We start from the raw sequence: 24,589 nt of genomic DNA on the forward strand, positions 1-24,589 counted from the left end.
TAACTCAATATAGTTAGTAACCGTTAAAACTGTAGCCACAACTGTTAAAACATCATTAATTATTCCTTTGTCAACTAAATTTAAAGCTAATACCGATCTCGTGACTTAAGGTGAAGTTTAATTAAAATAAAGTGTTGTTAAAACGTCACTATAAAATAATTATCTTTCAGATGAAGTTTTTTTTGGTTCAAGGTTTTTGAACTACTAATATTTCAAAACTAATATAATTGTAAAAACAATAAAACAAATGATGTTATTCTTTAATTTAAAATCCGATAAAAATCTTAATAGTATTTTACTTTGCTTTGTATATACTATAAATAGTTTGTTTAAAGTTTAAAAAAAAAGTCAACAAATCTTCAGAAACTTCATTACTAGTTTACGCATTTAAAGAATTTTTGTTGTGCTAACATCCTGTTTAATCTATTCTAAAGTATCAAAAAGTAAATGCTTAAAATATTCCGCTGTTTTGAGCTTTATTGCAATTTTTTGATAAAAATGTCTGGACTAATACATTTTTACCTAAAAAGTTTAGTAAATGTTTTGACCTTTAAAAGTGACTAAAAACCAAAAGTTTTTATTTACTTAATATAAAAAGTATTTAAATAGGCTAAAATAATAAGTGTTACTGTATTTTTTAATAATGTTTACATCTTAAGACATATTTTACAGTAAATAATAAATAACATTTATACTTAAATATTTTAACTATTATTACCATATTCAAATCCAGTGATTACTTAAAATAAAAGTTTTTCAAGAAACAAAAACTTTATTCTTTAAATAGCAAGGTAGTAGAACATGTTGTTAGTTAAACAAAACGGTCTTAATTTTGAAGTCGCTACTTTAATGAAACTTAACTAACTCATAAAAAAGTTTGAGAAGGTGCTTTTTACCAAGTTTTGTTCTAAAAATCATATATTTGTAAAAAAAATAACCTTTTGATGTTATTCAAAGTACTAGTAGTTTTGATTAAGCATGTATAACTATTGTTTAGATTATTTTCTCGCAAAAAAAAAAAAAAAAAACAAAAGACCGCTCGAAATTCACTCTGAGCCATATCAAAATGAAAATGATTATCAAACAAACAATAAAATTCTATCAGAAACTATTTATAAATACTTACATTTATTTAGTAAATGTTATTTATATTAAGAACAATTTTAATCATAATATATTTATTCAAGTTACACAATTTTTAGCAGACATGTAAAATAAACTAATGACGTTTGAAGTACACAAAAGTTAAAAGGAAACGATTAAAAAACAGGCTTATCATCAATTTATATTACCTTTAATACACTGTATAATATAGTAAAATACAGACATATTATATAATTTTTAGCTTTAATTGTTTTAATGTTGCATATATTAGGTAAAAATTAAGTTAATCATAGGTTTATAGAAACTAAAATCTTTTTTTTAAGTATTTTATAAAGTTTTGATTATTTTGGTTTAAAAATATTAATAACGTTGGAAAACATAAAGATATAAAAATTTCTGAACAATGTTATAATATTAAACTTACTAATGAATAAAATATAGTTCTTACTCATTATATTTCACAGTAAAAGTAAATTTTAAACATATAACTACAGAGTTAGGTTACATAAAAATTAAAATTAAAAAAAACGGGTATAAGAGGCCATATCACATATAAACATATTGTTTAAAAAAAATAGCGGTGGTAGATCTGATTAGTAAGCCTATGATAGTTAAAAAATAACTTAAAAAGAGAAACATTTTAAGAATCATCCAAAATTAGTATATTTAAAACTAAATTTAGTCATACCTTAAAAAGTATTTAAAAATTATAAAAAGTAAAAATTTTTTATAGGTATTATTAAAACGACATACGTTTTTAATTTCAAATATTTTTTACTTTACGAGTTGTGGCACTCAACTTTTTTTTAAATTATCGGAATTCAAATATTTCGATTTTAAACAGTCGTGCTTTCGCAAAATTAAATGTTCTGAGCGAAAGAATTATTACCAAAAAGTTTAAATTATAAAGAATATTTTAAACATTAATGTAATGGTTAAAGTTTACGGAAAGTTTTTAAATTCTAAAAACATTCTTCAAATAAAATAAAAACAAACCATTAAAAGCAAAACTTCGCTTACTTTAATAACAAATACAAATTTAAGTTTATAAATTTTATAAAAATTCAAAATATCAAGTAGTTATAAACAAAATTCAGTATTTATTTTTAATCATAAATAAATATAAAAAAAAGCGAAAGAAAGCAAGCGTTATACTATTTATACACCATTTAGGAAAACATGCAAATTAGCATTTTTTTTTATTTAAGAAATTTGTACTTCGGCTTACTGGAAGAGGAACTTGAAATATTTTCAGAGATACTTGAAACATTTTTAGAGAAGCTCTGATTTTTTGAACTGAAGCATTGTTTTTGGTTTGGTTCTGATTGTGCTACTTTAGAAAATATGATTATTTAGTTTTTTTTTTAAACTTTTCTGAAGTTAATTCAAAGTATGTTTGCAAACTGTAACTTTTTGTTAGTTATATTTTAATAATTTATCTTTAAATGCACAAACTAACTAGACATGCAGACTTCTTGTTTCGACTTAGGATCATAATGAACATGTTGCTTTTCGACATTTTCCTGTAATTATTTTTGATTTAATTTTTTAGAACTTGTGCACTAACTTTTTCAAGTATTTTAGACGAGATTAAAAATATATTTATCTTTAAAAGTATATGTTAAATCTATATCTATGGCATTATTATACCATGAAACTTTAATTATTATTGTTTTAAATTGTAAACAAAGTCTAACCAGGTTTTTACTTCTCTGACTTCTAAAATGTAAAATGCTCTCAATCGTAATCACGGTCATAAGTATAAATGTCATGACCAAAAATATCGGTATTGGAAATTGCGACTGTTGGTAAGAAACTCTTAATTTAAATAAAGAGGTATTTAAATCATTGCTGCAAGATGTATCTTTAGAACTGATCAATATAAGCTAAATAAAACTAAAAGTTGTTTAATCAAAAATAAATCATAGTTTGTGTAAGCTATTATTATTGAGCTAAAATACAAAAGTGAACTTAAAGTAGTTTATTTTTAAAAACAATTCGCATGAAGTTGCTTTAAGATTTATAAATAAAGTCTTAAAAAAAGCTTTTTATCAAAATATATGCTAATTAAAAACTACTTTTTATGAAACTTTGTTTCGGTTTTACTATAAATTTTTTTTAATTATGTTAAATAAATTATATATTTTTCTATAATTTAAAATGCTCTCTATATAATAGGAAATAGTTTTTTTGAAAACAAACTATAAATTTAATTTAATTTATTATAAAATAATACTATGTAATACCATTTAAGTCTTTTAACTTTTAATTTGATAAAAAACTTAAAAAACTAACAATTAATGTTAATTAAAATGTATAAGTTTTTCGAAGAAAAAAGAGACTTACAAAAAGTGCTAAATAACTTTGTGTGAAAGGAATGCTGATATAGATTGCTGTTCCAACAACACTAAACAACATCAATACTAATGTCTGTAAAAATTGTTACGATTAGTTTACATTATATAAAATCAAAATAAAAGTGTATGTTTTTTAATTAAGTACGAATATGTTCATGTAAAAATTTTAATAACAAAATTTTATTTAAGTAAAAAAAAAAATATTTATTTTATTCATATTTTTGAAACGTTTGCCTTAATAAAATTAAAAAAAGTGAAACCACTATTAACCAAAACCCAAATACAAAACATTCTAACTTTTTTTCGATTTTTTGCATCTCTACCGGCAATTATTCCTAAAATTCCGGTCAAAACTGGCTAAAAAAATTGAAAGTTTTATCAGTAGATAGTTTCATTTATTCATGAATGTTTTGAAAAACTGCATTATCAACAAAAAACTTCGACAACTTAGATCTGCTTTTCTTAGGCCTAGTTACTGTTTACTTTGTCCTTACTAGCAAAAATCTCTCAAAAGGGAACATTAATACTAGTGATGTACCGGCTCACTATCCGGGTCCGGAACCGGCCGGATATTGCCATTTTTGTCTGATATCCGGACCCGGCCAATCTTGATATAAAAAAAGTCCTGATCCGGTTCCGGCTGGATCCTAGTTTGAAAAAAAAGTCCGGATCCGGTTCCGGCCGGATCCTAACAGAGATCCGGCCGATTCGGATCTAGTTTATAAAAAAGAGCAAACAGAAAAGTATTTTTTTAAAAACAAACCCTTTGTAAATTAAAAGAGTCATTTTCGTCAGTTTAAATTAAACACCTACCTTGATTGGCTCATTTTGAACTCGTGATTAATTTACGTTTGTTTACATTAAAACTATGAAATAAACATTTTAGAAATGCAACTCTTTACTTTTGTTGTAAAATTAAAAACTTTACTTCAAAATTGTTAGGCTAGTTTAAAGATTTTTTGAAAACCAAAGGCTAGTTTTCTTTTAGATTTTTAATGAGTTTAAGCCGATCCAGTTTTCAATATTTTGTGATTTTCTAGTTAATTTTGTTCGAGAACTTAATTTAAATTGATTTTAGACTGGTAAGGCTATAAAGGGGTCCTCCTTGATTATTACAAGTTGATCTTGTTTAATAGATTTTAATATTAGCTACCAGATATTGTTTCTGTGATGTACTTTATATTTATATCAATTTTCCTTATACTAAATTTAGAGTTATTCATAGTTTTTTTAGCTTTTATAGAAATGAAATTTTGAAACTACAAATGTAAGCTCTACTTTTTATGTGAAAACTAGTGATGTACCGGACTCACTATCCGGGTCCGGATCCGGCCGGATATTACCATTTTTGTCTGATATCCGTATCCGGCCGGATCTTGATATGAAAAAAAAGTCCGGATCTGACCGGATCCATAGTTGAAAAAAAGTCCGGATCCGGGTCTTGCCGGACCCGAAATTGTGAGTCCGGTACATCACTAATTATTACGCTATTTTAGAGGCGTTGTTTTAATTAGTCATAACTTTTTAATTTAGGAAAAAAAAAAGGTTGTACCTAATTATAGTTAGTGATAGTCGATGATAACATTGTAGCATACTACAAAATATATTTTTTAATAGTAAAACGAGTTTTTGAAAAATTAATGCTCTCATTATATACCGTAGACTACCGCTTAAGTACGCACTTTTTTTGGTACGCATCCCGCTTTAAGTACGCTCTTATCTAGATAGACAAAAAAACCTGCTGAGTTAGCCTGAGACTTTCACAACTTTAAAACTAGGGTAAGTAATCCTGAGTAGTCTAAGTGGCCTGAGATTGTGACAGTCCTGTTATCAAATGTTAATAAACTAAATACTTCTGTAGTGGTTGCAGAAAAGTGAAAATAATAACGATATTTGAGCCGTATAAAATAAATAAATCCATATAAAAGTGTTAAAAAAACCTACAAATACAACATAGTTAAGTCATAATTTAATTTAAATGTAAACACATTAATGTTTTGAAAATGTTTTGTAAAGACAATGTAATTTGGTACTTTCCCTCTAACAAAACAAAATATAGAAAGTATGGCTTAATATTCTTTTATATATCATTGACTGACATTGACTTTGTATATTAAATGTATGCATTAATGATGTAGAAAATTTTTGTAGAAAAAATAAATCATTTTAAAATATATTAAAAACTTTTGCAGATTAGAATTATATATTAAATGTTATTTAAAATAAAAAACTTGTTTATTTGGCTTAATTGTTTGGTGGCTAGTTGTAAGAAAGAAAACAAACAACTAAATTTCATATTATACTACTAAGTCGTCAAAAAGTACGCACTACGCGTGCTAAGTACGCACTTTTTGGTCGGGTTCAATTTGCGTACTAAAGCAGTAGTCTACTGTATTTTACTGGCTTGATTAAGTTAATTCGAGTTTTATTTGAAACTTGACAGAACAATTGCTTAAATCATTGGTCTTCACTGTAATTGAAACGTTAACAAACTAAACTAGAACAAAATAATCCTTTGCATACTAAGACCTAAACTACCTTAAAGTGTAACAACTGTTTTCAATATTATCGTGTAATATCAAGTAAAAATTTAAACACCCATTTTTTATGCCTGAAACTGTTTTTCTTCGCTCTTTATTATAAACTCTTCAATATGTTGTGTAAGTTTCAGAGTCAATTTCGTGTACAACTTTATGACCTTCTTGCATCCGAAAATAAATTTCGTGCAAACCAAGTAGATCATTGCTTTAGTCGACAATTTTATATATAGCTAAACCGCATCAAATTTTAAGAATTATAGAATGTTTTATAAATTAAAAAAAAAACTTACAAAAATTATGACCATGACTGTTTGCACCAAAGTTTCAGTTTCTAAGTCAGAAATTTCTGTTAATCCTTCAACTCCAAGTAATACCACAATAGGTGAAAAGAACAAAATTCCAATCTAGTAATTTATTAACGAAATACAAGTTAATCGGTGTTTACAAAGCATTTATTTTTTAATTTTAAATTTATCATTTTAGTGTAAACAACTGAATAACATGTCTAGTAAAATTCCTACTTTTTATTTTGAATTTAATTGTTTAACACGTAAAACTATATAAAAAATAGATTTACATCAGTATTAAAAGCATATACGAGTTTATACCATATAATATCTTTGTATAAAGTGAGTTCTAAACAGTTTTATTGTAACAAATAATTGATAAGAACATAGTGAAAACCATAGAAAATGTATTGAATAACTAAGACTATCTAAGTAACCATACCGCTCCTCCTTTGAAGTGTTCATCTTTAGTATTTGAATGAAAGTCATCTATATCAGTTTGCAAGCTTTCTGGATTTCTGGTTATTTGAACTGGCGCTTGAAACGGCTCGTACACAAACTGTGGTGAAGACATTGCGTTTAAAAACAAGCTCAAGCTGAAAAATTATGATTTAAATAATGTTATTTAAAATTATTTGTTTTGTAATAGTAAAGCATCTATACATAACTGAAAATTATCTCAAGTAGTCGGTTATAATAGTAGTAGAGGGTTTAAGAATTTTTTTTCAAATTTGTATCTAGCAGCTAATGTGCATCTTCTTGATATTACCTTATAGTTATAAATTGTTTAAAATAAGTTTAAAAGTACTCAAAAAAATATTATGATTTAAAACGTAAATTAATCTGCCGCTTAGTTTTACTGACAAATTTTTTTATATACTTTAGTGCACAGCTACAAAATAATAAAAGGTAAAAGTGTAAAATTTAGGTAAATTTGTATTTCAGTAAAAGCGTTTAATAATGAACTGCAATCTCGCTGCTTTTAGATAAGTATTTTTATTCATAAAACTTAACATTTGCTTAATCAATTATAAACGTTTTAAGTTTTAAAATATTAGATCAAATAACAGTATTTTTTTTTCTTAAACGAGTAATAGCTGGAAATAATTAATAAAAGTTCTGTTTTGTTGACGTTTCTTATAATTATCAATGCTTTTGAAAAATAAAATGTGTATTTAATAACAACATACTTAATATTCTACCGTGGCTAATAACTATATCTACTAACGTTTTAAATTGTGTTTATAAGTGTATAATTACAAATCAAAGTTGTCAAACACACAAAAGTACAATGTTTTTTACATGTTGTTATGTTTAAAAGTATAACAAAGCAGTACAAAACCTATTTTGAATTGTGATAAAAGCTATAAAAATATGTTTTTTTTGCTTCACGCCTCAATTAGTATGTAACAGCTTTCCGTAGTTAATTAAATTACCCTTGTAAACTTATTTTTAACGAAAATGAGCTTCTTTAAATGGTAAAGATTGTGTTCTAAAACTCATTTGTTTTTTTAACTTTTTGTAAATAATTGTCAAAAAGCTTTCGTAAAAAAGTTTGAAAACTGTACACATTAAAATTTTGATTGTATATTCGAAATTCTAAACTAACTTTAATATATTTTAAAATATAACAATCAGTTGTTTGAAATTTTTTTTAGTATTTACAACTATAGATTTTTGAGAAAATATTACCTATTTATATTTTAAAATTAACGATTAAAATTAAAAAGATTATAGCTTACGGTTTTTATTTAGTTAACTGTTACCCAGAGAACTAAAAGTCTATATACCAGTTTGTCAAATGATCTGCAGATAAATCGATTTTTATTACCATATTAAATGTGTAAACAAAAAATATAAACAGGTTATTTTTATAAAATTTTATTTAAGATTTTATAACTACTTTGTAAGCTAATTAAAATCAATAAATAAATAATAAGTTGCAACTAAAAATTAAGAGCTAAAAAATATTTTATCAATATCAAAACAGATTCACAAGTTGTTTTAATTAAAAAACATTTTTCTGAAAATTTTTGTATTGTTATTAAAAGTTAAAAATACTCTTACTCATTTAAAATCTTTATAATGTCATTAAGTTACTGTGTTATAATTCTACTAAGCTAAGAAAAAAGTTGTACTATTTTTTAAAAGAGTTCAAGAATTTTTACTATAACTTATTTTACTATATATATACTTATTTCATAAAGTAGTAAACTAATAAATAGTTGTATAAAAGTTGTATTGTTAAATAAGTTATATATGTATAACTTTATCTAAATTTTGAAAAATTCAGATTACTTCGATAAAGAAGTCAAATCTATAGTTTAGTAAAATGTAGTTGTTTACAATGCAAATTATAAATATTTAGATACGTAAGCTAAAACAAGTTATTCTTTTATAGTTTTAGCTTATCTTTAACTAAACTTCCAAACCGAGAAAAAGCTATTTTTAACTACAATTATTTATTAGTTTTTAGAACGAACATCTAAATCTAAGTTTTGAAATTATCTTATGTAAAAAACGACATACTATAACAGCTTATCAAAACTAATAAATAAACTAAACAAATCAAACAAGTCTTTTACTTCAACATTACTTTACAATGCAGAAGACATTTTAATTGATTTTTTTTGAATAATATATTTTTAACTTTAGATGTATTGTATATTACTAAAATGTACTAAACAAGTTTAAAAATAGTTATATAAAGTTAGGGATACCATTAATATAAAAAAAGTAAAATCGACATGAAAACGAAGCTTAATTCTTTAACTATATAAATATTATAACATAAGATAAATTATTTAAACGCCTAATAAGAAAGTAATTGTAAAAAAATATTATCATTTAACTTAAAGATTACTTCTTTTTTGATTAAAAATGCATCTCACTGAGAACAAGCTTTCAGAAAAAAAAAATGTTCGATTTTTTCACATATATCGTTATCAATGTGTTATTACACATTTATAAAAAGCTAAAATAATAAAAAATACAAAACTATCAGTTTTGTTAACAAGTTCAAACAAAAATAAACTCCAGACTTTATAAAATTTTGAAAGTTTTTATATACAAATTAAATAAACTTCACTATAAGACTACCAAAATCTTCAAAGTTTTTATCTTTGTTTCAAGGTGTATAAGCATTTTTGTTTCTTGTTCGCTTTACCAATTAGAAGCTCAAGTAATTAAGCTTTTTTTTTCTTTTTGCCCTTTTAATACTATTTTTATAATAAAAAATGCTTGTAATAAAGTAATAAATGTAAATTAATGTAACAAGTATTAACTTATGCAAAAATTTTTCAAATTTACATTTTAAAATTAGCAAAAAAAAAAAAAATGTATACGAGAGCATACAGTTATATTTGTTTAAATTTTACATTAGAGAACTTGAAGCATTAATCAACTTCTCAACTAAGCCATAGTTTAATTTATTAATTTGTTCTTTTTCAGCAGAGTATTAGAAAAAGAATGAAATATATTATCCTCTAAACCTCTTTTAACACTATATAAACGCCATGTCTTGTAAATAAGTTAATGGTGTTACGGTAAGATTAAAAAATTGCTTCAAATTAAATATAATTTTGCTTAAATCATGGTGTTTATTACAAAAAGATATTTATTTAATTTTTGTATAATTCGATATTTAGGATGAATAAAATATTAATCTTGGAAACATCTTAAACTTTACAAAAATAAAAGAAACAAACAAACGAACCAAGTAAAGGATTATGTGGTTTGAAAACTGTACACTTATTGATATAAATTTTTATTCAAAAAGTCACGAAAACTACTAATATTGCTGAACAGATTAAAAACTTAACTATTTCAATTAAAAAATGTTTCAAGTATCATACAAGATAGTTACAACATTATAATAAGATTAATTGTTTTCTAATAAACGCGAAGTAAATTAATCAAATTACTGTTTTAATATTTCAAATAAATTTTCACAAAATGAAAAACAGGACATAATTAAAAAATATTTTTTAACTCACAAACATAGATCAAAAAGTGTAACAATTTTTTTTAATCATTATATGTATTTTATATTACTAGAAATTTATGTTAAACTTTATGTTTATCTAAATTGCAAACGAATTCTGAAGACAAAAAAAAACGTTTAGATATTTAAACTAAAATAAATTATTTCTATTGTTTAAATCTAGCAAACATTTAAAGTTTTACTTAGTTTTATGCTTTTTCCATAAAAAATATAAATTCAATAGAAAATTAGTTTGACTTTACTGTTATAATCTAAAATGAGTACAAAAAACACAAATTATAATTTTAAATAATTAGTAATTTATAAATCTAAAAATATTTTCTAAAATATCTCATTCATCTTAAAATATAACTTTAAAATTTAAATTTTTTGCTTTTAGTATGATATAATATAAACTTTTCGCCATTACGAAATTTAAAAAAAATTAGAAAAAATTACGTGTATTAAAGTTTATAAACCAAGTTGGTAAAAAAGAAAACAAATTTAGATACGAAACATCATTTAATATTTATCTGTGTAAGTTAAATTAGAACATATTATACTAGGTCAACTAAAAATTATTAAAAATGATATAAACTATGTAAAAAAATTAAATAAGTTATAAGCCAGACTGTTTTTCTATGTATTAAGATTATTAAATAACTTATAAATTTAAATGACTTTTCAAGTAAATCTTAAAACTGTTTAAGATAAAATACGATTTATTAGTCTTTATAATTAGTTATGTTTATTTAATTATTTATTTGCAACCGTTCACTAATATTTTAGATTATAAGAAGTCTCTTATACATACAATATTTACTATTACAAATTAAAAATGTTTATTTATATTCATTATTACAAAAAAAATGTTAAAAAATTTGTTAAGACATAGCTTAAGGTTAGTGATCTAAAGCTTTTTGAAAACTTAGTCAAAAGTGGTGATAATTATAATGAAAAAATAGATGATAATTTTGAATACAGTATTGCTGCCTAAAGCACAAAAATTAGAGTATCCTTAACCATATAATATTATTTAATTTTTAAACTAGTTATTGTTTTTAAAAACGTAATTTACCAACAAACAATAAAACTTTTGTTTGATTACAGAACTAATTACTAAAAGACTAATAACAGATACAAACAAGCGAAAAAAAGTTCATAAAACACTTAGTAGGTGAGTTAGCATAAAAAATACATTATTACTATATTTCAATAAGAATTATTTTCGTACTAACTAACTTTCTAGTATTAAAACAACTGAATAAAGCTGTTAATCGATACAACCTTTAAGGTAGTAAAAGTCAAAATTATTATTTCAGATACTTCTCGAAAGATAAGAAAACTAATAGTCATATTGATTAAAAATCAGGTAATTTAAATTGTTTATAAAATATGTTTTAATATTGAATTAAATACATCACTACCTTCTATGTTTTAATTGTTTAGTTTACTACAATAGTCAATTATTCAAGTATGTTACACTGTAAACAGATCTGAACTCAACAGATTTTAAAATAAAAACTGTAAACTAAATAACATTATACAGCAAAATAACAAAAGTTTATTTTTAACAATATTTTTAGATTACCAATTAGGTGACTTTGTCTTTTTTATACACTAAATTTCTAAACCCAAACTACTATTACTGCCGAAAAAAATTATATTAGTTTTTGAAACTTGCTTTAGCTCTTTAGAGAAGTTAGAGTAAAAAGTATTTTGAGAGACATCACGAGATTTTTGAGACAAATATTATTCTAAGCTACTTTTTTGTTTTCTTGTATTTAGTCCACCAATCATTTACATTGTGAAGATATCAATAAACACCCTTTATACAAACCAATGTTGCATTTACTTAAGGTTTATCACGGTGTAATTTAAAACTTCAACTGAAGCATATCCAGCGGACAATAGAAAAAATATTTCATTTACTTCTCTTTAAAAGTACAAAATAATATAAAAGCCTTTTAAAATTTGCTCAAAATCTCTTTATAATTTCTTGATAAAAAAATCACACAATGCTTAGTAAAAATAAATTAATTACTTGGCCTTTTTATGCTTATATTTTTTACATAAAAAGAGACCTTTTTAGAACTTTTACTTTTTCAATTAATTTAAAACATTTAAATGAAATACTTTGACAAAAGTTTATAGAACACATGTAACTTTTTATTTTAAATTTATGTGATAAAATCTTAGCTATTGAGGGTTTTTGCTATGTTTCATATGTTAGGTGAACTAATTAATTATTAACCACATACGTTTAAAAAAAAGAAAACAAAAATAAATCTATTGTATTTAACTTAGATTTTTTTGGAATATTACTCAAAATCTTAAAGAAGTTTCGAAAACTTAGTAGGCATTTTTTTTTGTAAGTATGTTTATTTGTTTATATACGTTTGTTTCTAAATTATTTGATTACAATAAACGATATATTTAGAAAAAGTCATATACAACAGTCCTTTAAATTTCAGTAAAGTTAATTTTCAGTCGTTAATTTTACAGTCAAATACAAAAGTTAATTAATTGTGCTGTCAAGCTGAAAAATACGTCGCACGCCAAAGTGTTTTCTAATCGTGGCGTTAACTACCCACTGCTAGTGTAGAATATGGATAAAAAAGAACGGTTAGTCATAATGTAGTGTTAGAACTTGTTTTGATTTATAAAACTTGTTTTGATTTATAAAACATTTAATTAAATTTTTAATAGTTTATTGTTTTTATTTTCTTAAAACCATCTAAAGAAACATTACTCGTTAAAAAAAATTAAAAAAATTTACAACAGTAAATAAAAATATTAAGAATGGTATGAGTTTAGAATATTTGTTCTTTTAGAAACTAAAATCTTGAAAATGTTGTAAATTGTGATGTTCTATAAAAAACTATTATATGATTGGATAATCACTTATGAATTATAAATAATTTAAAATATTGGTTATTGATCAAGTAAATACTATTTACTTTAAATAAAGTAAATAAATGTTATCTCAAATTAATTACTACTATATATTTGAGCATACAAAAGATTTTTAAAAACATTTTCATTTGAATTTGATTTTGATTAGGGATCCAGTTAAAAAAAACTAAACACGACTATTTCTAATATTATTACTTAAGATTTTTTTTTATATATAGTAAGTATCGTTAAAAACAAAATTAAAGTTGCAATAAAATAAATTGTAAACATAAAAAAAAATTAAAAGTAAAAAAACTATTGCAAAAAAACTTACCTATCAAAATTTAATAGGTCAAAAATCACTGACTATCTTAAAATTTGCAGGCATTGAAGTTAATATTAATAAACAACTATTTTAATTAAAACTTTTATTAATAATCAAAACTTTAGAAAAAATAACCCTCACAATCTATTCAAAATAAGTTGCTCTCGACGTTTTTAACTAAATTATAGTAAATTTATAATCATAAGCGAGTATTGACTAGTTTCAATAGCAAACCTATAGCAACAAACGATGTATTTACTTATATGAATTTTTTATACCTATTTTACTGTATTAGAATTGAATTGTATTTATATAAAAACCAAACATTGCTATAAAAATCATTATTAAATAAAAGAGAAAAATTATGAAAAATGTATAATTTCGTTTCTAAGAAAAAACAAGCAAGTGTTAATTTGCATGAGTATAAAACGTTATCTTAATGCTTGTAATACAACAAATACATTTTCCTCTACTTTAAATTATAAGTGTAGGGTACTTCAAACGATATCTTGATAAAAAAAAGTATTATATATAAAACAAATTATATATTTAAGTAAAATTAATATATTAATATAAACATTATTTATTGACAATAGTAAATCTATAATTAGTTTGTTATCAAAGTTTTTTGATAATATTTAGTTTATAGAAGTTTACGTTTAAAACATAAGAAAGTACAGAAATGTAAAAAATGTAAATAAGTGATTTGAAAAAGTATTTTATAATAAATCAGTTGTATTTTTTGTATATTTTGGACCTCATATCCATGCTTGTTTTTGCCATAATAATCAACCAGTACGTTGTAAACTTTAAAACCGTTCTTAGTGAAATGGCAGCAATATTGGTAACTGACGCGTTTTAGGTGACTGAAACACATCCTTTTTCCCTTACTTTTTGCTCAAGCATGTTCAAAAGCTCGTTGCCAAGGTGCATCTTGCGAAAGTTAGATGCAATTGAATGCGAGCTGACGCCGCCTTGTAAAGTTTGCTTGTCCCTTATCTGTTGAAAAAAATCGATATTTAATTTGTATGTTTATAGTTTGAAAGCAAAACCTCTTTTAATCAATGAATTTGATTACTATTTATTTTTTATTTTAACTGTTTTCGACGAAGATTTTATTTAACATAACAACCAGCTAAAACCTTGCCTGATTATATCGCAATTAATGTTTTCAGCTTTTATAAAAAATTCTGGTCATTTTGTAAGGTAGTCAAAGTTACATCTAGATGGATAATTTTCAGTTCTTTCTTTGTCGAAATTGATATTGTTGATGTTTAGAAAAACTTTGCATTTGAAATAGCTAAAGCAAATCATGCTCAAAGTGTTATTTATGTAAGTTTAGTTATTAAAAAACAAAAGTTGTAATTACTAAAGCTGTAAAAGCGTAATGTTAGCGTTTAAAAATCTGATAATTTGAGCTTAGAATATTTTAAAATAAAACAATTTCATAGTTTTTTAAGTAAAAATTTAAAAATTTGTCAACTTAATAATGCTTTTAAAATTTTCTGACAATTACCAAAATTATTTAGATATACATATTAATATATGTTTTGCTGTTATACTTTAAAGCAATATACCTTATTTATTTTATCAAATATTGTATTGCTTTAAGTCAGTACTATTCGAAACTTATTGAGCATCAATGAAATTTTTGACAGACTGCTCTAAATTGTTAGATAATTTACAATTTAAGTTTACAATAGTAGAAGAAAATACTTAATCTATGGTTATGGTACATTTGTATTGCAGTAGTTGAAAAAACGTTTAGGTTATAAAACTGTCTGTATTACACTCAATGTCTAAACTAGAAAATTATTTATTTTCTAAGGATTCAGCATTTTTTACATTTTATAAAAACATATTTTTTAAAACTGGTTAGAGCTTTTAAACATACTGTTTACTAAATGAAATAAAAAAAAGAAACTATAACTCACAGCTTGGTTGTTTATTAAAACTTTACTTTAAAAAATTTAATGTAAATACCTAATATAACAAAAAAAAGTAAAAGCAAAAAAAAAATTGTAAAACTACTTACATCAAAATAAAAAACAATACACTGTGCTAAAAATCAAACTTTTAACAAACTAAGTTATACTTTACGGAATTGAAAGTTTATATCACAAAGTAAACACAATACTAATGTTATTTCTTAAAGCTACAAATATGCATAAACTAAGAAAAAATCGGATGCAACATGTGTTTACGTCAAACACGGCAGAAGAGAAATCTAATATATCGTAAAATAAATGCTTACTTTTTTCTTTTACTGAAAAGCACGCACCTATGTACAAAATTTTAAAGGTTTTTTTTCTTTTTTCTATTTCTTATACAATAAAATATTTTTTTTGGATGTTATGTAAAGTAAAATAGTGCGTAGAAATAGAATTTTGTAGGTTTCATAAAATTGTTAAATATCATACGGAGTAATCAACTTCTTTCTGTTTTGATTTATAGATAATCATTAAAAGTTATATTTATTAAGTAACATATATCTTTTAACGTTATTGTGTTGTAGATCAATAATATTTGTTTTTACTTTAGTATAATGGAAGGAAGTAGAACTTAATAAAAATTGTATATAAGAATCTTACTTTGAAAAAATTATATTGATATAAATAAAAATATTTATCAAAAAATTACATGTTTAGAGTGATAACATATTGGTTAGGTAGTTTATTAAAGCTAATAAATTTTCTTATACATTTTCATTGATAAAGTATATAACAGTTATTTTGAAAACAGAAACGAAATTTTATTTTGAATTAAACCTGTTATATTCTTAAGTTCCCTAAAACTTCTTGAAATCACATTTCTTATGCTTTATTTTTGTTTAAAAATACAGTTTAGATAAACTAAAGAAAACTGTTTCTTATGATTTAAGTAGGGATTTTTTTAATGTATAGTAAGTCTTAAAAATTTGAAAATAACGTAGCAAAAAAGAAATTGTCAGCATAAAATAGAATTAAACAAAAGTAAAAAAACTATTGCAAACAAAATTTATTTAATAATAATAACAAATAAAAAAAACACTGACTAACTTATAAATTTCAAGCACAGTTTTTCTTATCAAAATAAAAACATTGGATTAAAATTAAATATTGGAAATTAAATAAAATATTTAAGTTTGCTTTATATGTTTGAACTAAGTTAAAAAAATGTACAACCATTAGCAAATTAAATAGTTTAATTATCAAACCTACACAACAAATGATGTATTTACTTACACGAATTTTAACGTAATTCTACCGTATTTAAAATGGAAAATAAAAAACTTTTTCCATTTAAATTCATTGCTCAATCAAAAATAAAAAGTACACGAAATTTTTATTCAATTAATTTTCCGTTAATAATAAAAAATAGACAAAAGTTAGTACACCTTAACGTTATGCATATCTAAAACTTTATGTCTTCGTATCTAGGTGGCTGAGGGTCGTTCTGAAGTGAGCTTGGGTTATCGTGAGAGAAGCTTGGATTTATTTGAGAGAAGTTCGGGTTCATCTGAGAGAAGCTCGGGTTCATCTGAGAGAATTTTTGATGATTTTGCACGGAGCTTGGATTGTTGTGCTGTTGGCTGACACCTTGTTGTGTGACTAAAATTGACACAAAAACATTACTAATTAAAAGAATTTAATGGTAATGAAACTTGGGAAAGTTTTGGAAAAAATTACTTTTTTACTCGAATGTAAGCTAAATTTACTTTTATTAGATTATAAATGCTTACCAGTGGTGTTGTCCTGTGGGATTGAGTAAGGAAACCTGTGTACTACTTGATCTTCAATAACTTGCTGTAAGTTTTTCTTATTAGTAAAGGGTTGTATTCGATATCGTTCGTAATTAAACAAAATAATATTCAAATGCTAGTTTAAATATTTGTATATAATAAAATGAAGTTAATATTCTCAGAAAATATGATCTAAATTTTTTTAAATTAGCTAGTATCTAGATAAAATCAGTGCTATATAAACTAACAAATGTATGATTTGCTTATTGAAACTTACACGAAACTTTTTTGCAAATTAAAAAAAAAATTAATTGTTGTAAGAAAATTTATTTTGTAACCACCTTTCATAGAAGCAGACTAAAACTAAAAAGAAAAAGAAATGTTAATGAATTTATAAATTAAGTCTCACCTGACTGCTACTATTCTGTTTGTGAACAACATCAAAGCTCAATTTTGCCAAAAAAATCATAAATGGCAAGTTAGCGAGCCCAAGAATGATTACAATCATACCCATAAATGCTGGATATAATTGTTCAAGAAACTGTAGAAGAATACTTTTAATAGCCGTCGTACAAAAAGACTTTTTCGAATAACCGCAGTATTAAAAAAAAAGTTAGCTAGAAGTGGTATTTACTATACATCGTTTAAAGAACACAAAATAAAAATAAAACTAATTTAAGATGAGATTTGCTTTGTTATTTAAAGAAAGTGTTAATTGTTTGCTCGATAAAAACAAAACTTATACATTTAAAGGAAAATATAAGATTTTTTTAAAATGTTTATACAAAAATTTGGATAAGAATTATTATTTTATTAAAATGAAAAAATATTTTAAAGCTCTATATAGTTTTCAAAAAAATCGTCAGTTACATAATGTATAAAATCAAAAAGCTTTAGTTTGTATTTGACACCGAATTTACTGCTTTATCGATATAAATCAGTTATAGTAAAAGTTTTATTAATTAAGTAATCAATATTTAGTATAAAATTTAAAAAGTTTACTAAATTATTTAAACTGATATCTAGTTATAATACATAAACAACTAATGTTCTTTTTGTGTACTAAAGTTTTAACGTTTAACACGTTTCATCAGAACAATATAAAGCACTAAGCAAAAACTTTTAAAGAATCACAAAAAAAAAACACATTATGACGTTTCAAGTAAATTGTAAATATTAGTAAGCTTTACTTAAAAATAGTGATGTACCGGACCCGGACTTTTTTTTCAAATTAAAATCCGGCCGGAACCGAACCCGGACTTTTTTTTAAATTAGAATCCGGCCGGAACCGGACCCGGACTTTTTTTTTCAAATTAAAATCCGGCCGGAACCGGATATCAGACAAAAATGGCAATATCCGGCCGGAACCGGACCCGGATAGTGAGAATCACTAGTATAAACTAGCCTGAGTCAGAATGAGGTTTTTAAAATCTGAAAAAAAAAGAACTTTAATCTAATACTAAGTAGAACAGCTAGCCACAAGGTTTACAAATTTAGGTGTTATTTACAATTAAAAATCTGAAAACAAGTTCTTGAACAAAATACATTAGAAAATTACCAAATATTGAAAACTGGATCAGCTCAAACTCATTCAAAATTTAAAAGAAAACTAGCCCGAGTTTTTATAGAAAACTAAACTAGCCTGAGGCAGTCCAAGATTTTCTAAAATTCCCAAAAAATTTCGAACTAGCAGGGTTGCTACTGTTTAAGTCAATAAAACTAGCTAGAGTGAGTATAAACAAGCCTGAGTCAGAATGAGGTTTTCAAAAACTGAAAAAATTACTTTAATCTAATAATCAGTAGAACAGCTAGCAAAGGTTTACAATTTGGTAGTAAAGTTGTGGACTGATTGTGGTACACTTAAATTATTAGTACTACCCATCATAATTAAATCCTACCTTATTTAATTAATATCTAACAAATAATAAATTCTAACTGAGACTACTTTCTATAATCAGACACGACAGTTATGAGTAATGAATCTTTTATATAAAACACAAAAAGAAATACTAGCATATACAAAATTAGTAATTACTTTGGTAACACTTTAAAAACTGGAAGCTATTCAAATCTATATCGAAAGACTTAAAACAATAAACTAAAAGTTAAATAAAACTTTTAGTAAAAAAAAAATTGTATAATTTTTAATAAACTATTAAACTATAAACCTGGCTTAAATATTTAAACAACTAAACACCAGTTAAAACATTCACTTTTAAAACAAAACACTACTTACAATAAGCATTCACAAAAAAGTTCAAGATATTTTGTTGCTTCAAGCTGCACACTAAACTAACTAACTGCTTACATATAAACTGCTTGTCATGTTCTGATGTTTTGTTGCATCAGTATTTAGTTTGAAACATTTCGTCATATGATTCTCATTGGCTTGTACATTTAACCGTATTAACTCTAAATATTCTCTGAGCTCAACTTTAAACAATAAATAATGCAAGTATTCATTCCAAAGTTTTTAATTTTACAACATATGTAAAGAGTTGCATTTCTGAACTTTTTAAATATAGTTTAAATGTAAACAAATGTAAATTAGTCACGTGTACAAAATGAGCCAATCAGGGTAGGTGTTTAATTTTAACTGACGAAAATGACTCTTATTAGTTTACACAGGGTTTGTTTTTGAAAAAATACTTTTCAGTATGCTCTTTTTTACTAACTAGATCAGGGTCCGGCCGGAAACCTGTTAGGATCCGGCCGGACCCGGATCAGGACTTTTTTTTCAAATTAGAATCCGGCCGGAAACGGATCCGGACTTTTTTTTCAAATTAGAATCCGGCCGGAACCGGATCCAGACTTTTTTTTTAAATTAGAGTCCGGCCGGATCCGGATATCAGACAAAAATGGAAATATCCGGCCGAACCCGGACCCGGATAGTGAGTCCGGTACATCTTTACTTAAAAACAACTTATGTACAAGTTAATTTATGTTTTATTTCGCTTTGTTTGTCCTCATGTTTGGTTTTATTTTGTTGCTATTTGTTGTTACTTATTGTTTTTGTTTTTTTAAAATACATTTTATGGTTATGTACCTATATTTATATATAAACTGATATACCAAAACATAAAAAAAATATTTAAAAAGTAATACATAACAAGTTTTGTTTAAAAACTAATCTGAAGTTTAATTTCACTATTAACTTCTAGTAGGTAATGTTTTGATATATATTGTTTTGATTTGAAACCTATTGAAATAAAAAAGGCATATTTATGAAAAGATAATAATTTTTAAAGTAAATTTAGTCGTAACTCTTACTAGATACAATTCTAAATTATCTATTTCATTGTAGTTAAAAAAAATATTTTTAAACTAAAACAGTTTATGCTTTAAAAGGAAAAAAGTAACTTACTAAAATCCTAGAAAGTAAAATAGACTGTATGATAATAAGAGTACAAGAAAATGCTATTCCAACAAAACTAAACAAGATTGATGATTTTGCCTGTAAAATATTGTTTTTGTGTGAACAGTTTTGTATAAAGTATTTATTTAAAAAAATCTTTAAGAAAATGCTATCTATTTTGGAAATTTAAATACTAAATATAAACTTTCTAATACAACAAAAAAAATAAAAAGAAAGTTATATTTAACATTTGGATTGTTTTCTTACCTTAAATTTGTTTTTAACATTCTTTCCACATAGTATTCCAACAATTCCAGCAAAAATGTTCTGAAATTTCACGAAAACTTTAAATAAATAATAAATTAAGCTTATATGATTGTTTCTATAAAAGTACTTGTTTATAACGATTTTGCAAGACATTAACAGTTAATTTGGAAATAAAATCTATTAATCAAAATGTTTTCTTGACAAATGTAAGTTTAGAAAGTGTTTAAGCGCTATAAAATTAATTTACTGTCAAAAAAGAAAAGCTGTAAAATACTATTTAAACATAATTATTAATTAAAAGTTTTTATATCTAAAAATAGGCTGAATATATAAAAAAGCTCGATTGTTTATTTGATATTTTTAACCTCTTATTTAACTTTTTATTTCATCATATTTTTGTATAAGTTAAGTAAATATATACGGAATAATGCTTTATTAGAAAAACAAAACAAAATTACTATTGTTGAGCACCAGATAGCTTGTCGATAGGTAAAAATTATGTAAGTAGATCTAAGAAATTCTTCTACTATTCCAGCAATCAAAATAAGTGTTGAAAACATTACAGAATTAATCTATTGAAATTTTATAGTAAATAAAAGTTATACAATTTTTTTACATTGTTAACTTAAACCTAAACTTAATTTCCTAACTAAGAACAATCTTAACTTAGACAATAGTTTTTGTTTCTCAGGTAATTTACAAAATAAATTTTTCCAATCTTTATAATCATAGCTAAAACTATCACAAATTTAAATAAAAAAGATAAAATTGTATTAAAAAGAAGTTTTTATAAATATGTATTTATTTAGTTTATATTATACTGTTTGTTTGTTTGTTTGTTTGTTTGAAGATAACATAACTTTAAAATACACAGTCCTTAAAAAACAGATATAGAGTAAATAAAACTAACCCCTATTTTTATTAACCTATTCCCAACGTTTTCTACATTAGCGGAAGAGCTTTCTGGACGTCTGCTTGTTCGAACTTGCGCTTGTACTTGTGATTCGTACGAAAATTGTGGTGACGTCATTTTAATTAAAATAACACGGGCTGGTCTGTGTTGTATAAAGTAAGAAAAACAAATTAGTTAAGCTTTATATTTTCAAAATCAAAAAAAAAACTATGACAAAAAGCACTAATAGATGGATAAAAAAAATTCAGAAGTTTTTCGATATATAACATAGTGTGACTTAATTTTTTTTCTCAAAAAAACTTATTTTGTAATAATTATACTAAGGTTTAAACTAGATTAAATAAGACTGTTTAACATATTTTGTTAAAAAAAACATTAATCATAAAAAAAAATAGTAAAAATTAATGTTACTCTGCCTAAAATGTAATATATGAAACTTGATCTTTAAACATTTTTTTTTCTTTTTTAAACAATAATATTTTCTATCCTTAAGTACTAGTTATTTAAACAAGTATTCATTTATACTATATTTGTTTATGGAAAACTTGATACTTTCATATCTGAACTAAATATTTAGAAACACTATAAGCAGAACTGAAACCAATAGATTTTAAAATTAAATCTGTAAACTAAGGAACATCGTTCAAAAAAAATAACTAAAGTATTTATAATACCTCAACGAGACTTTTAGACCATTAATTAAGTCACTTTGATTTTTTTGTGAGCTAAAAATACTAAAATTAAAATTTCTTTTACTGTCGAAAATAAGTTTCTGTTAATTCTTTTAAAATTGCTTTAGTTATTTAGAGAAGATTGAGAAAAAAGTCTTTTGAGACATATCACGAGTAACTGATGCTTTTAACAAATATTATTCTAAGCTACTTTTTTGTTTCCTTGTATTTAGTCCACCAATCATTTACATTGTGAAGATATCAATAAACACCCTTTATACAAAACAACGTTGTATTTATTTAAGGTTTATCACGTTGTAATTTAAAACTTTCAAGTGAAGCATATCCAGCAGACAATAGATAAAGTACTTCATTTACTTCTGTTTAGGACAATGACACATCAAAATAATATAAAAGCCTTTTCAAACTTTCACCAAATTTCTTTATGATTTTTTGTTAAAAAAACTGCATATTGCTTGGCAAAAGCAAAATAATTGTTTGGTCTTTTTATGCTCATATTTTTTAAATAAAAAGAAACTTTTTAAGAATTTTAATTTTTTTAATAAATTTAATACATTCAAATAAAATAAAATACTTTGACAAAAGTTTACAGAACACATGCAACTTCTTATCTATATTTATGTGATAAAATTTTAGCTATTCAGTGTATTTGTTATGTTTCATATGTTATGTGCATTAACTAATTATTAATCTAATAGGTTGAAAATTAATTAGAAAACAAAAATTAAATCTATATTTTACTTAAATTTTTTTAAACCTTTACTCAAAATATAAAACAAGCTACGAAAACTTAGTAGGCTTTTTTTTCGTAATTAAGTGTATTTTGTAAGTATATAGTGTTTATATCCATTTGTTCTAAAATTATTTGAATACAGCAAACGATATACTTAGAAAAAGTTATGTACAACAGTCCTTTGAAATTCAGTTAAGTTTATTTTCGGTCTTTAATTTTACAGTCAACTTAAAAAATTGATAGTTTGTGTTTTAAGCTGTTCTAAAGCTTAAAAATGCGTCACACGCCAAAGTGTTTTCAAATCGTGGCTTTAAATACTCACAGCTACTGTAGAATGTGGATAAAAAAGAACGGTTAGTCATAATGAAGTGTTTAAGCTTGTTTTGATTTATAAAACTTTTAATCAGTGGTTTCTACTAGAAACAAACTTTTCAATAGTTTATTGTTTTTACTTTCTTCAAAATCATGTAAGCAAATTAAATGTAAATAATTTTTTTTAGTTGAATAAATATTTATTACTGACTAAGTTATAGAAGGGTATGAGCTTAGAATATTTATTCTTTCAGAAACTAAAAGTTTGAAAATATTGTAAATTGTGTTGTTCTATAAGAAACTATTTAATATTGTTAGGATAATTAGTTGTATATTATAAATTATGTTACACATTGTTATTGATCAAGTACATACTAGTTACTTTAGATAAAGTAAATAAATGTTATCTTAATCAAAAACTACTATATTCTTGAGCATACTTAAGTTACTTAAAAATGCTTTCGTTTTACCTTATTTTTGTTTGAGGATGCAGTTATAAAAAACTATACACGACTATTTCTAATATTATTTAGTTGGATATTTATATATATATTAAGAAACGTTAAAAACTAACTTAAAGTTGCATGAAGATCAACTGTAAACATAACACTATTTCTAAAATTTCGGACATTGTTTTTAATATAAACATAAAACATTTAAAATTAAACGTTTTATAAATTAACAAAACTTTAAAAAAGTTAACACTCACAATTTAATCAAAATAAATTACTCTAGACGTATTTAACTTTGCTATTGTAAAATTACAATTGTTAGCGAATATTGACTAGTTCAAATAGCAAATCTTTAGCAATAAGAGATACTTTCGCTTACATGAATTTTAAGTACTTTTTTTACTGCATTAAAACTGATCACTATTAAAAAACAAACAAAATTTTGCTTTGAAAATCAATTTTAAACAAAAAATGAAAAGTATGCAAAACTAATATAAAACTACAATTTCGTTACTAAGAAGAACAAGCAAACCTTAATTTGCATAACTTAGAAAACGTTAATTTGTTGTTTATAATACTACAAATATATTTCCCTCTTCATAATATTAAAAGTGTAAAGTACCTAAAACGATATACTTATAAAAAAATGTAAAA

At 23.9% G+C, this 24,589-nt stretch overlaps 1 protein-coding gene across 2 annotated transcripts; it reads right to left on the bottom strand.

Annotated features, from left to right (window-relative positions):
* Window positions 1-14,224: 14,224 nt before the first annotated feature.
* LOC145845809 (uncharacterized) lies at window positions 14,225-21,884 on the bottom strand. 2 transcript variants are annotated; one of them, XM_082952876.1, is made up of 8 exons: window positions 21,744-21,884; window positions 21,292-21,405; window positions 20,834-20,893; window positions 20,576-20,665; window positions 17,621-17,752; window positions 17,212-17,275; window positions 16,867-17,080; window positions 14,225-14,489 (listed from the first exon to the last, which is right to left on the bottom strand). In XM_082952876.1, the coding sequence occupies exons 1-7, from the start codon at window positions 21,861-21,863 to the stop codon at window positions 16,884-16,886; spliced, it is 777 nt and encodes a 258-aa protein (XP_082809002.1). In that variant the 5' UTR covers window positions 21,864-21,884; the 3' UTR covers window positions 14,225-14,489; window positions 16,867-16,883. The 2 variants fall into 2 exon arrangements, with proteins under 2 accessions (XP_082809002.1, XP_082809001.1); XM_082952875.1 differs by lacking the exon at window positions 14,225-14,489 and having other exon boundaries at window positions 16,666-17,080.
* Between the last annotated feature and the right edge of the window lie 2,705 nt (window positions 21,885-24,589).

This window comes from Thalia democratica, chromosome 1 (genome assembly GCF_965202585.1).
Source record: "Thalia democratica chromosome 1, ktThaDemo2.hap1.1, whole genome shotgun sequence".
Lineage (NCBI taxonomy): Eukaryota > Metazoa > Chordata > Thaliacea > Salpida > Salpidae > Thalia > Thalia democratica.

What these genes read in the sequence shown, in the direction of transcription:
- LOC145845809 (XM_082952876.1), bottom strand. Translation starts at nt 21,863, where the DNA reads ATGACGTCACCACAATTTTCGTACGAATCACAAGTACAAGCGCAAGTT. An exon ending in ATGTTAAAAACAAATTTAAG is followed by an intron (nt 20,666 to 20,833) that starts GTAAGAAAACAA and finishes AATATTTTACAG; the next exon opens with GCAAAATCATCAATCTTGTT. An exon ending in CCCACAGGACAACACCACTG is followed by an intron (nt 17,081 to 17,211) that starts GTAAGCATTTAT and finishes TGTCAATTTTAG; the next exon opens with TCACACAACAAGGTGTCAGC.